Source organism: Drosophila hydei, unplaced genomic scaffold (genome assembly GCF_003285905.1).
Source record: "Drosophila hydei strain 15085-1641.00,03,60 unplaced genomic scaffold, DhydRS2 tig00000063-arrow-pilon, whole genome shotgun sequence".
Classification (NCBI taxonomy): domain Eukaryota; kingdom Metazoa; phylum Arthropoda; class Insecta; order Diptera; family Drosophilidae; genus Drosophila; species Drosophila hydei.
The window spans coordinates 8,837,003-8,849,408 of NW_022045657.1; the positions used below are offsets into that span (position 1 = coordinate 8,837,003).

Sequence of the window (12,406 nt, forward strand, 5' to 3'; positions counted from 1 at the left end):
AACCAAATATATACAAGCCAAACACATTACTTTTAAAACCAGTACTTATTTCTTAATTAATTTTCAAATTGTTATAAATTACATGTTGTACAATTACAGACTGACATATGTGACGTCATATAGACATTCTTAACACCCTATCTTCTATTTTATACACTCTTGATAAAAATTGCAAATGAAACATCGTAATAACGATACATCGCTTGTTAATTATCGATATCATCGATGCATCGATTTACTCACATTTTTTGGGTGTTTTAAAAGCGTGAAAAAAACGCCTAAACAAGCCAAAACGACCGCACATCAGGACCAATAAGCGCAGTTAGTTAATTCTATTAGCTGCTGCACTAAAAGAAATTAACAGTCGAAGGTACAAGCGGCAACAAAAGAAGGTTGAGCAATACGGTGTGTTATTGAACAACGGCTGAAGAGTCAAAGGTAGTGCAAGAGAAGGGTGGTAGCGGAGAGTACGTGCTTGTGTGTATGTGTGTGTGTGAGTGTGTGGGTAGAAGTTGCGGCTGTGGAGCAGCGGCGACGGCAGCGGCGAAGAGAACGGCAGGTTTAGTTGGGGAAGAGCAAATACAGAGCCACGATTCCAAGTAAATAGTGAAGAAACGTTGAAATAAACAATTGAGCTAAAACAACAACAACAACAACAACAGCAACAACAAGCATTAGTAGCAGCAGCAGCAACAGCGGCTCAACTGCTTTTGTAAGCAACAACCGACGACCGCGCCCTAATGTCAAATAGCCAAGCAAATGCCGGCAGCAGCGGTAGCGTCGTGGATGAAACGAATCCAAAAGCAATTAATCCCACACCGGGCACCACCACAATTGCCAGCTCGATCAATCTGACAACCGCATCAACAACGGCTCAAAGCTCCACAGGACAGCCGGCATCTTCTGCTGCAGGAGGTGGAACCGCGCCGCACATAGTGGGCGCCTCCAGCACAACAACAGCAACTGCATCAACAGCTGGGGATGGGGGTGTCAACAACTTGGCTGTAGACTCATCGCCTCGAGAGTCTGGCGATGATTCGGAGGATGAGAGTGAAATATTGGAGGAGTCACCATGTGGACGCTGGCTGAAGCGACGTGAAGAGGTCGATCAACGAGATGTGCCTGGCATCGACTGTGTGCATCTGGCCATGGACACCGAGGAGGGCGTTGAGGTCGTTTGGAATGAGGTGCAATATGCGCAGCTGCAAGAGCTCAAAACGCAAGAGGACAAGATGCGTCAAGTTTTTGACAATCTGCTGCAGCTGGACCATCAAAATATTGTTAAGTTCCATCGCTACTGGACGGACACGCTGCAAGCGGAACGACCGCGCGTCATCTTCATCACGGAGTACATGTCGTCCGGATCGTTAAAACAGTTCCTGAAGCGCACCAAGCGCAATGCCAAGCGATTGCCGCTTGAATCATGGCGCCGCTGGTGCACACAGATCCTGTCCGCGCTCAGTTATTTGCATTCCTGCTCGCCGCCCATCATTCATGGCAATCTAACCTGTGATAGCATTTTCATACAGCACAATGGTCTGGTCAAAATTGGCTCTGTGGTACCAGATGCGGTCCATTATAGCGTTCGCCGTCAGCATCTTGAACAGTTGCCGGAACGGGAGCGCGAGCGTGGCGCTCACTATTTCCATGCACCCGAATATGGTGCCGCCGAGCAACTAACCGCTGCCGTCGACATCTATGCTTTTGGTATGTGTGCCTTGGAAATGGCCGCGTTGGAGATACAGCCACAGTCTAGCAACAGCGAATCGACTGCCATCAACGAGGAGACCATACTGCGCACAATCAACAGCCTGGACAACGATCTGCAGCGTGATCTGATACAGAAGTGTCTCAATCCAAACCCCCAAGATCGACCAAGTGCCAGCGATTTGCTATTTCATCCACTGCTTTTTGAGGTGAGTGCACGAAAAATGTACATATAATAAAGCATTAGATATCAAATCATGTGATCGTAAACAGGAGTTTTCGTCTCAGACAGTTTTACTTGTATAAAAGATCAAACGATCTAAAGATCTTGAACGAAATAAATACAGAGTATCTCATAGTTCGGCTGTCTCGACTGAAGCACTACTCCTTTTTTTAATTTGTTTCGGACAAGTTTACGTCAGATAAAACTGAATAAATTCGGGCTCTCCCAACAGGTGCATGCATTAAAACTTTTGGCAGCCCACTGTCTGGTCTTCTCGCCCGCCAATCGAACCATGTTCTCGGAGACAGCCTTTGATGGACTAATGCAGCGCTATAATCACCCGGATGTGATAATGGCACAGCTAAAAAAGTCTAGCGGCAATGAGCTTCAATTTCGACTGTCGAATGTGCCCGGGGCAGACAAGCTGGAAAAGTTTGTGGAGGATGTTAAATATGGTGTCTATCCGCTAATCACGTACAGCGGCAAGAAGCCGCCACACTTTCGTTCACGTGCCGCGTCACCTGAACGTGCCGACTCTGTCAAATCAGAAACTCCGGAGCCTGTGGATACCGAATCACGCCGAATCGTGAACATGATGTGCAGCGTGAAGAAGCTGAAGGAGGATAGCAACGATATACTGATGACAATACTGTTGCGCATGGATGACAAAATGAATCGGCAGCTGACGTGTCAGGTGAACGAGGAGGATACGGCAGCGGATTTGACTAGCGAACTGGTGCGACTGGGCTTTGTCCATCTAGATGATCAGGACAAGATTCAGGCCCTACTCGAGGAGACGCTGCGTGCGGGCGTTCTCAGCGATGGTACTGGCGCAGAGAGTTCTGGCGCTGGTGTCACTACAACGGCAACGATGGCCGCACTGGAGCAGTTAGAGCGCAACTGGTCCATTTCAGATGCGGACAAAACGATGACGACAAGCATGTCGGTCAACACTTCACCCAACGCTGCTGTCATGTATGTGCCACAAGAGCATACCGACGCTGAGAGTACCCCGATCCATACCAGCAGCAACAGTCACGGCAATTAAAGATGTTGAAAGTATTTGGGCAAAGCCGGCGGGGTGCGCATTGTTTTTATTATTGGAATGAAATAATTACACACTACGATTTTATTGCTACTATTATTTTTGTTATTTTTATATATATGCATACACGTATATATTTATATATATGCATCTATATATATATATCATCGCATATGTGTGTTTATGTATTTGCATATATGTATTTGAAATAATATTTATGTATGTATATTTAAACGATGTTGTACAAGGCTTCCAGGCAAGAGATTTCCGACGTGTATCCTACACCACCCACACACATACACACAGAGACAGACACAAACACAAACACACACACGAACGAACGACACACATACACCCATATATACACATGCAGCTGCTGTAACTCGTAAGCCAGAGACGAGCTTATAAAATCAAAGCATTCGCTTAGCACGACTTTCGAAAATTCCGAATCGAATTCGGCATTCTCGAATATACCGCTAGAAAATCTAATCTAAACCGAAATAAAATAAAATAAATATAAAAAGTTAAAGACATTTCAAAGGCGGCTGCCACAAAAAAAACACATAAGTAAAAAATTCGACCTATTTCAAAAAATAGCATTTAGGCACTTAAAAACCATATGTATATGATTTTGATTGATACATATATACATTTCTGATAGCTAAAGAGCAAGATGAAAGAACAAAAATGTCCCCAAAGGCAGTAGATGTATTTCAACGTATTACAAATATTAGAATACAAAAAAGCCACAAACAAAGCAAAATACTGACGGATCGTAGCAAAAAGCATAAAGCAGCCACAACTACAACAAACATACACAACAGACATAGCGACACTATTATTAAATAAATAAATAATTAAATAAATAAATAAAGAAAGCAAAAACTGACAACAAAATAGATGAATGCTTTTATACGTTTATTCTTACTATTATATCAAACCAGATTGATAATATATGGGACTATATTATTAGGCACACGGTGTTTCAATGAGCTCCGACTCATTAAGCTCCTTTTGTGGAGTGCTCAACTTGATGCGCTTGCATTGGCGACCCTCTTCCGGTTCGTCATCTGTGAACGCTTCAGGTGCTTCAGCTTCACTTAACTCTGGCGCTGCTACTTTACGCACTTGCAACTGTTTGTCGTACAACTCTAACAAATTGTTGCCCTCATACAAGACAAAGGGCAGACTGGCTCGCTGATAGTAATCCGGCAGCAGTTCCAAATTGTTAATGACAGTGTCCAGCATATGTGATTTCTCGCACCAAATACCTGGGGCATCATTTCGAATCGGATTGATATGTACATGCAGATGGTAGAATGACGGTTGATAATGAAAGTACATTCGCAGCTGGTTGGGATTCAAGCCATAACGTTCAAGTATTGCCTGTTTGGCCGAACTTCGTACATTGTGAAGCAAAGGCAAGTGACTTGCATTGAGATCACGCAAAGATTTGATACCACGCTTGCGTACTATTCCCAGTAAATATAAGGTCTCCAAATTGCGTCCATCCCACTTGAGATCAGGAAGAAGGATAAAACCATTTTCTGGATGAGTATCTTCGAACACAATACGCTCAGTTTCCTGTTTGTGCTCTAGTATATTGTACACCCACTCCAAAGAGAACTGACTTGACTCAATGTACGGCAGCGTAATGGATTCATAGAGATCTGGTGTTTCATTGATTATATACTTCTGGCATATCGAATATTTCTCAATATGTTTTTCAGTGGCCGGATAAATCACTGTACTCTTGACGGCTATTAAGAAGGTTAAGTTTAGTGTTTGTTGGGCAAATCAACTGCATTGACTTACTACACAGCTCCTGGGTGGGCACACACTGAAAGCTACCGTAAATATTGTTTATAAAATCCGTGCGAACTTTAAGATCCGTGCTAAAGTAACTCGGCTTGGGCTTCGTTTCAGCATCGTCGTCTGCAACCACTTCAGTTGCCACGTCGCTCTCACGATAAGCTACAGAAATAAACGAACATTTAACATCTTATGAGACACGTACGAATTACTAACCATTTTTCTCGAAAACAACAATTGCAGAATCAGTTTTTGATATATCCGGAAAAGTGCCAAGTAATGTTATACTCTTGCATTTGCTATTGTTGTTGAGTATGCGTTTGAGATGGAACTTGGTTAAATCATAAGTTGGAGTGTTAATCTCACTGCTTACATTCAGTTTTGGACTCGATTCAACTTGCTCAGGCATTGTTTTATGTTTATTTTTCTTCCGGTTGTCTTGTTTCGGCGGCAATTTATTAATTAAGTGTTGGCAAACGACGGCTAGGCGATATGCTGAATACACCATTACCATATGAGTATGTAATATTTCCTGAGTAGCTGTTTAGTTTTCTTCCCATTAATAATGTAAGCTCAAGAGAGCTGATGAATTGCATTTTAACTCCATTTCCAATGATAGAAATGAGATTTATTGCCTACTTTTTTATAAGTTATAAAATAATTACTTATTTACAGTACCAAACTAACATAACTGCTCCACAGACTGGTACAACTCAACAACAAAATTATTTATAACAGTCATTGTATACAAAAATTCTGTTAAACTTATCGACTTGATCACATCACTGTCGATAGGATTCACAATCATCTCTGTGGCATATAGCAGCCGACGCGCTTGCACAAAAAAAAAAGAGGAAAAGTAATTTCCTTATTTTTTGCTGAAAGTATTGTTGCAGAAAGTGCAAGGGCATTTGCAATTGTTGTAAACACATTTTAAGTGATATTTCCACAAGTGTATCTTAAACGAGAACGTTTACTTAAGGCTCGAAAGCCTGCAAACTTTTGCCGACTCTGTGCACACGCTTTTACCGCCGCCGCTTTGTTGTTTTGGCGCCTGAATTTTGCGACGCGCACAAAAATTTGCGTGAAATTATAATTTAGCTGCGTGCGTCAAAATGGTGGATCGCAGCGACAATGGTAAATAAAATATGTGGAAAGTTTTATTTAAATATCAATTATATTAACATTTTGTTTATAAGCAGCGGAATCCTTTGACGATGCCGTCGAGGAGCGTGTGATCAACGAAGAATACAAGATATGGAAAAAGAACACTCCATTTCTATATGATTTGGTAATGACGCACGCTCTGGAATGGCCCTCGCTGACGGCTCAATGGCTGCCTGATGTGACCAAACAGGATGGCAAGGATTACTCCGTGCATCGTCTTATATTGGGTACACATACCTCGGATGAACAAAATCATTTGCTTATTGCCAGCGTCCAACTGCCCAGTGAGGATGCCCAATTCGATGGCTCCCACTATGACAATGAGAAGGGCGAGTTTGGCGGATTTGGTTCAGTTTGCGGGAAAATTGAAATTGAAATCAAAATCAATCACGAAGGCGAAGTGAACCGGGCACGGTATATGCCTCAAAATGCTTGCGTTATAGCAACGAAAACTCCATCGAGTGATGTTCTCGTATTTGACTACACAAAACATCCAAGCAAACCTGAACCATCCGGCGAATGCCAGCCTGACTTACGTTTGCGTGGACATCAAAAGGAAGGATACGGTCTATCCTGGAATCCCAATTTGAATGGTAAGCGGAAGATCTCGACTTATAAATAAATATACATGGGTAAATGAAGTCTAATACAAAGACATCTCTTATATGTGGATTATATATAACAGCATGTAATATGCTAATTAACATGTTTTCGCTTTTTTAGGCTACTTGCTCTCGGCCTCTGATGATCATACCATTTGCTTGTGGGACATTAATGCCACACCCAAGGAGCATCGCGTTATCGATGCGAAAAATATATTCACTGGTCATACGGCCGTCGTTGAGGATGTTGCTTGGCATTTGCTGCATGAATCGCTTTTTGGTTCGGTGGCGGATGATCAGAAGCTTATGATTTGGGATACGCGCAACAACAACACATCGAAACCATCGCATACCGTCGATGCGCATACGGCAGAGGTGAATTGCTTAAGCTTTAATCCATACTCAGAGTTCATATTGGCCACTGGCTCGGCGGATAAGACGGTCGCCTTGTGGGATTTGCGTAATCTGAAGCTGAAACTACATTCCTTTGAGTCGCACAAGGATGAGATCTTTCAGGTACAATGGTCGCCCCATAATGAGACCATTTTGGCCTCCTCAGGTACCGATCGACGCCTACATGTGTGGGATCTGTCGAAAATTGGTGAGGAGCAGAGCTCTGAGGATGCCGAAGATGGACCGCCTGAGCTGCTTTTCATACACGGCGGCCATACGGCTAAAATCAGTGACTTCTCCTGGAACCCAAATGAACCATGGATCATTTGCTCCGTTTCGGAGGACAATATCATGCAAGTGTGGCAAATGGCCGAGAATGTGTACAATGATGAGGAGCCAGAAATACCCGCCTCCGATCTGGAAACCAATACTGCTTAAAGCTCACATTTTATGTTTTTGGAATTTGCTTCCTCAACCTCCCATAAGAAATATATGTAAAATTGTTTTCTTGGCTCCAAGCACAAAGCCAGCTTACCTGGCAGCGTGTACTCATTTTAATTTATATATTACATACTTTTACAATTAATTAAGTTCACATTTTGTCTAAAAAAAAATCTTGCATTAAAACAATCTGAAGACCAACTAATCAATCGACTGTGTATTTGAACAGTCTGCCAAACGCTTCAATATCCACACGCAGAGCACGAGCATCTCCTTGATGTCGTCTCGACATAATCTTCCCACTTATAACCTGATCCTTTTGCACAGTTTGTGGCTGGTCCATGAAGAAGACTGTCTGCTTCCAGTGGGTGGGCGTCTCGGTTGGCGATGTGCTGAACATTATTTGTTTATCCAAGTCAAAGAACGTGTCAAAGTATCCCACAAACGCGGCTAATTTGCCCGTTTGCGTGCATTTCAAATGAAATTCATGTGTAAAATTTGAATAGTTCAAATCGACTGTCATCATATCAAAGTTGGCTATTTGTTCGCTTTCGGTTAGTATGTGTTCTGGATTGACCACTTCCATTAGCGGCTCCTCTATGCTACGCTTGCGCAAGTCACTCATATCTACTCCATAGACATCCGACCAAAATTCTACGTGATGCTTGTGCAGCGTCTCATTTATGCCCACCAAATGGAGTGAACAGCGATTGGGTAGAATTTTCCCATTGGGATTCAAGAGATTTTCGCGTGCATAGATGATTGTGTCCAGCATTGCTTCGTAGAGCAGAAAATATCCCATCCATTCAGATATGATGACATCGTATTTGGCCTCGGGCAATTCAGTATCCTCCAAACGACCCTTAACGAGCTTCACGTTTTTTACATTGTTTTTTCTGTTAATGAGAATAATTGCTTACCTTTATTAAACGGTTAAAATATGAATATATATAATTTAATTTATTCGGTCATTCTACTTATAATTCTAAGTAACAAATTAATTTCCAAAACGAATTTTCTTATATTAAATTCTAACTGGGCTTGCCGCATTTCGTTTAATCTAGTTGGATCAGGTCCATGTATTTCTAATTAGATTGAATACCGGTCCCGCAAATTCAAATTAGCAAGTTTTATTAATATTTTTATTTATGGTTTAAGTAAAAGAATTAAATTAAAATCATTTAAACTATATATGAAAATAATATATTTAAAATTCATTATTAAAAAATAGTCTCCTTAAAAATTTATTTAATACAAAACCTTCCCTTACCTGACTATATCCATAGCCGTATAGACTATCTCCGAATTGTCAATGCCAACAACGTTTTTAGCGCCAGCTTGAGATGCAAATATCGAAAGTATTCCAGTGCCACAGCCCACATCCAAAACTGACTTTCCATTCAAATATGTCTGATTTTCCATTAGGGCTGAGCGATAGCTGCTAGTACGCACCTTTATAAAAGACATTTTAATAATAATAATAATATAAGTATATATAAAGCTCTACCGTATCGCTAAGCATTTCATGATGTATGCCAAAGTGTGAGTAGCTATTGAAATATTCTTTATCGAGCGTTGGAGCATTCCGCACTATTCCATTCTTGGTAGCTGGGTGCTCTTTTGCATCACCGTGCACCTTCTGTAGAAGATCTTTGTAGTCGTTGCGCATGCGTTCCATATCCTGGCTGGCTTGCTGCAGCAATTTGCCTTGTTCGGCAATGCGTTGCATCAGATCCGCTACGCTGGCACCTGCGTTTGGAACATCTGTTTTAATAGCATCGTAGTCATAGCACAGCCATGGCTCGTACTGAATGGGTTTTAAATATTTTTCGTCATTCCATTCTGGTTGTTTGGTTAGTAGCAGTTGCTCTGCAGTTATTCGATTTCCACGTATGAAATTTATTAACTTAATAAATGCATACTGATCCATTTGGAATTTGTGCTTCAGCTGCGACAAGTTAACATTGTGGTCGACATTTAAATGCTCGATCGCCGGATCAATACTGGCAAAAACTTGAGTGCAAAACAAACAAGTTGTTGGCTCTCCTTCGTCTTCGTCAATTTCTTCATCATCCTCAATATCTTCGAATGCTTCCTCATCAGAGCTCGAATCATTTGCTATTATTAGAAATACTATTGTGAGCATTGGGTTCATAATATATTTATTTATTATTTTACCTTTACTTTCTGTGTTTTCCATATTAAATAAATAGAAACCAACGTATTAACAATACCAAAGAGTATGAAGGCGGCTTTAGAACCAGCACGTGCGGAAAAGAACAGTGTTACCACATCCCGGTGAATGTTATTAAACTATCGATAATTGCTGTTTTCTCGCATCCCTGCACTTGCATAACCCTGTTTTTGGTTGTAATAACAAGATGCTTCAGGTACGTTGTTGAATTCCGTTTTATTTATTACTTAAAACGTAAATTAATGGTTCAACTCTTTTTATTTAGCCATTTAGAAATTTGCGTTTGACACTGCCTGCGCGCTGTGCCTCAGCTCTAAGCAGCATAGCAGCAAATACGACCGCGAGCTCTGCTGATGCTTCTCCTGCTGTCAATTCCGGCCAAATTGATAAGCTTTATAGCAAATTGGAAATCGAGCTGAGAGGCATTGATCCGGCAGTTTTGAAAAGTTATACCTGGTTTGCTACAACCGCAGCCGAGCATTTGGGCATTGAGTTGGGCAAGTGGTAAGTTTAATAATATGTATGTACATTCAACAAAAAATATGTGTGCAACATCTCGGACTGGAATGTCCGTCCTATTTGTCCCATGTCCCCTGTTTCACGTAGAACAGAAGACGTACGATTACTTACGCTTGGTGCGATGGATCAATATGATTGCTTTTTTAACTAATTCCCATAGTAAAAATATAAATTTTTCTGTTATCTTTAAATATTATAAACTAAACGCAAATATGTTTCATCTTAATAATTTACTTTGAACATTCACAGTTGGAGCCCGCGCAAGGCACACCATGAACGAATGACACTATTGAAGTCGGTGCACATCTATAAGAAGCATCGCGTGCAATATGAGATACGAACTCATTTTCGATACATGAACTTTCATAAGCTAACAGGCTCAACGCTGGACACGTTTCTGGAGTACATTGAACGCAATTTGCCGGAGGGCGTAGCACTTCAAGCATCAAAGACGGAGCTACAGCAGGTGCCCGAGCATTTGCAACAGCCACCAGAACAAGTTTAGCATTAGCTTAAATATTTAATTAAATTAGTTGTAAATGTTGTGCATATAACTTACATACTTAACAGCTACGTATTTGATAACAGTCATTGAAGCGATTAATAACAGTAGCGTCGAGATTATTGTTCGATGGTCAAAAACAAATAAAGTGTCTTTTTAATCAAAAATAGTAGCCCATTGATAAGAATAAACCTGTTATTGGATTTGCTCAGTTCAGGCCCCACCAGCTTTTTGGCGATAAGCTTTGGGTTTAATATTAAAATTTCAGTCAAAACAAAGATGCAAATATGCTGTACACCGTGAAGAAGAACATAAATTATAGAATGAATACAAAGCATTTATTATTGAAATGCCAAGAACTCAATTGGTTTGTTTGTTAGCATAGAAAATAAAAGTATTAACATATTTTATGCAATTAATTCTTTTTTAGCGATAGTTTTAAAAAGTTTGAGTTTTCAAGAAAGTATATAAAAATACTCCCATTTGAAAATATTTTTTAGGTTTAACCATTTATATGAAAAGTTGTATTACATGCCGGAAAGTCTTCTCTTAAAGCCGATCAATACTAAATTCCGCGTATTTATCGATCTTGGCTGAACAAAGTGAACAGCGAACGCTATATACCACGCTAAGGATAGGGAATATCACTTATTACTATAATCGTATCTTGACATTCATAACGGATACTGAATATGGTCGCACTTGACAAAAACCAAATACTTTCAGCTAAACACTTCAGTTGCGTGCTTTCGCCCTGAGCAAACGGATCTTCAATATGCAATCGGGTTATATATTGCGAGTTCTTTTGGCGACTGCCTCTCTTTACAGTTGCCTCGGGCCTGTCGCGTGTCTATATGAGGCTACAATAATGGAATTTTTGGAAGAGTTGCGTATGCGTATGTGCCACCCGATACCCAATTTGGGCTTACCTGCATTGGATCCACTTGAGCTAGGTCCTGCCGAGACAGCTGTGAATAACCAATATCTTATCGAGTGAGTCCAATTACTTTCTCGATTATATATAATTAGGTATATATATGCATGTTTCCAGCTTTTCGGGCTCGATTAACGACTTTCAACTTAAAGGACTTTCCGATTTCGTTTTAAATACCCTGAAAATTAATGCTGTTCCTGGTATACGAAGCACATTTAATATCACTTTTCCATACACCTATTTCAAATCTCTTTACACTGCTAAAGGTTCCTTGGCATATATTCTAAATTTAGCTGGCGACGGCAATGCAGAGTGAGTAATATAGAGACAAGTGTTAAAAATGTAAATAAAAATAATTTTTGAAAACCTATAAATCTCTTCCCGCAATTTTTCCTCCTGTTTAGAGCATCAGCGACGAACTTTTCTTTTATAATGTCATGGAAATTAAAACTTGCGACCACTTTGGCCATCACAGACTTACAAATTGAAATACTTTTGGGAGATTTAAAAATGTATTTCCAAAATTTAATGGAGGAAGAGCGAATTGATAATTTTATACATAATCTTATTAATGAAATGGGGGTCGAGCTATTGGGTGATGTTTGGAAATATGAGCAAACTAAAGTAGTTGCAATTCTCGAAACGGTTAGTAGCTCAAAATATTCGAGTAATATATAATAAATGAAATATAATAATTTACACTCCTTACAGGTGATCAATAGAAAACTTCCGGCACTCCTACAAAGTATTATTGGAGGCGGCGGAGGTGGGGAAAAGCCACCGATTTTTGAAGGCGTGGAACCAGATTGTAAACTCGTTAACTTGTAAATAAGGCTGTTTAATATTCATAATGAATTTAGTAATAAA

At 40.4% G+C, this 12,406-nt stretch overlaps 6 protein-coding genes across 7 annotated transcripts; 4 read left to right on the forward strand and 2 right to left on the reverse strand.

The window, feature by feature from the left end:
* The first annotated feature begins 135 nt into the window (after positions 1–135).
* Positions 136–3,069, forward strand: LOC111603032 (nuclear receptor-binding protein homolog). Its single transcript, XM_023320462.2, has 2 exons — positions 136–1,916; positions 2,163–3,069. The coding sequence occupies exons 1-2, from the start codon at positions 741–743 to the stop codon at positions 2,976–2,978; spliced, it is 1,992 nt and encodes a 663-aa protein (XP_023176230.2). The 5' UTR covers positions 136–740; the 3' UTR covers positions 2,979–3,069.
* An 817-nt stretch (positions 3,070–3,886) lies between these two features.
* On the reverse strand, positions 3,887–5,438 carry LOC111603030 (m7GpppX diphosphatase). The gene is made up of 3 exons (XM_023320459.2): positions 5,004–5,438; positions 4,791–4,949; positions 3,887–4,735 (listed from the first exon to the last, which is right to left on the reverse strand). Exons 1-3 carry the CDS (start codon positions 5,299–5,301, stop codon positions 3,945–3,947), a joined length of 1,248 nt encoding a protein of 415 aa, XP_023176227.1. The 5' UTR covers positions 5,302–5,438; the 3' UTR covers positions 3,887–3,944.
* Positions 5,439–5,589: 151 nt separating this feature from the next.
* On the forward strand, positions 5,590–7,406 carry LOC111602982 (probable histone-binding protein Caf1). 2 transcript variants are annotated; one of them, XM_023320377.1, is made up of 3 exons: positions 5,590–5,924; positions 5,987–6,547; positions 6,678–7,406. In XM_023320377.1, exons 1-3 carry the CDS (start codon positions 5,903–5,905, stop codon positions 7,385–7,387), a joined length of 1,293 nt encoding a protein of 430 aa, XP_023176145.1. In that variant the 5' UTR covers positions 5,590–5,902; the 3' UTR covers positions 7,388–7,406. The 2 variants fall into 2 exon arrangements, with proteins under 2 accessions (XP_023176145.1, XP_023176146.1); XM_023320378.1 differs by having other exon boundaries at positions 5,990–6,547.
* A 183-nt stretch (positions 7,407–7,589) lies between these two features.
* Positions 7,590–9,683, reverse strand: LOC111602981 (protein arginine N-methyltransferase 1). The gene is made up of 4 exons (XM_023320376.2): positions 9,569–9,683; positions 8,898–9,508; positions 8,661–8,842; positions 7,590–8,286 (listed from the first exon to the last, which is right to left on the reverse strand). The coding sequence occupies exons 1-4, from the start codon at positions 9,588–9,590 to the stop codon at positions 7,596–7,598; spliced, it is 1,506 nt and encodes a 501-aa protein (XP_023176144.2). The 5' UTR covers positions 9,591–9,683; the 3' UTR covers positions 7,590–7,595.
* Positions 9,684–9,685: 2 nt separating this feature from the next.
* Positions 9,686–10,824, forward strand: LOC111602983 (28S ribosomal protein S10, mitochondrial). Its single transcript, XM_023320379.2, has 3 exons — positions 9,686–9,780; positions 9,850–10,088; positions 10,353–10,824. Exons 1-3 carry the CDS (start codon positions 9,772–9,774, stop codon positions 10,606–10,608), a joined length of 504 nt encoding a protein of 167 aa, XP_023176147.1. The 5' UTR covers positions 9,686–9,771; the 3' UTR covers positions 10,609–10,824.
* Positions 10,825–11,357: 533 nt separating this feature from the next.
* Positions 11,358–12,368, forward strand: LOC111603011. Its single transcript, XM_023320417.2, has 4 exons — positions 11,358–11,598; positions 11,657–11,851; positions 11,944–12,184; positions 12,251–12,368. The coding sequence occupies exons 1-4, from the start codon at positions 11,381–11,383 to the stop codon at positions 12,365–12,367; spliced, it is 771 nt and encodes a 256-aa protein (XP_023176185.2). The 5' UTR covers positions 11,358–11,380; the 3' UTR covers position 12,368.
* The last annotated feature ends 38 nt before the right edge of the window (positions 12,369–12,406 follow it).

Coding starts and splice junctions, on each gene's coding strand:
- LOC111603032 (XM_023320462.2), top strand. CDS start 741: ATGTCAAATAGCCAAGCAAATGCCGGCAGCAGCGGTAGCGTCGTGGAT. Junction 1,917..2,162: donor TTCATCCACTGCTTTTTGAG/GTGAGTGCACGA, acceptor CTCTCCCAACAG/GTGCATGCATTAAAACTTTT.
- LOC111603011 (XM_023320417.2), top strand. CDS start 11,381: ATGCAATCGGGTTATATATTGCGAGTTCTTTTGGCGACTGCCTCTCTT. Junction 11,852..11,943: donor GCTGGCGACGGCAATGCAGA/GTGAGTAATATA, acceptor CCTCCTGTTTAG/AGCATCAGCGACGAACTTTT. Junction 12,185..12,250: donor TAGTTGCAATTCTCGAAACG/GTTAGTAGCTCA, acceptor CACTCCTTACAG/GTGATCAATAGAAAACTTCC.
- LOC111602982 (XM_023320377.1), top strand. CDS start 5,903: ATGGTGGATCGCAGCGACAATG. Junction 5,925..5,986: donor GGTGGATCGCAGCGACAATG/GTAAATAAAATA, acceptor TTTGTTTATAAG/CAGCGGAATCCTTTGACGAT. Junction 6,548..6,677: donor CTGGAATCCCAATTTGAATG/GTAAGCGGAAGA, acceptor TCGCTTTTTTAG/GCTACTTGCTCTCGGCCTCT.
- LOC111602981 (XM_023320376.2), bottom strand. CDS start 9,590: ATGGAAAACACAGAAAGTAAAG. Junction 9,509..9,568: donor GGAAAACACAGAAAGTAAAG/GTAAAATAATAA, acceptor TTCTAATAATAG/CAAATGATTCGAGCTCTGAT. Junction 8,843..8,897: donor ATGAAATGCTTAGCGATACG/GTAGAGCTTTAT, acceptor TCTTTTATAAAG/GTGCGTACTAGCAGCTATCG.
- LOC111602983 (XM_023320379.2), top strand. Junction 10,089..10,352: donor GGCATTGAGTTGGGCAAGTG/GTAAGTTTAATA, acceptor GAACATTCACAG/TTGGAGCCCGCGCAAGGCAC.
- LOC111603030 (XM_023320459.2), bottom strand. CDS start 5,301: ATGGTAATGGTGTATTCAGCATATCGCCTAGCCGTCGTTTGCCAACAC. Junction 4,950..5,003: donor TGTTGTTTTCGAGAAAAATG/GTTAGTAATTCG, acceptor TTATTTCTGTAG/CTTATCGTGAGAGCGACGTG. Junction 4,736..4,790: donor GCCCACCCAGGAGCTGTGTA/GTAAGTCAATGC, acceptor CCTTCTTAATAG/CCGTCAAGAGTACAGTGATT.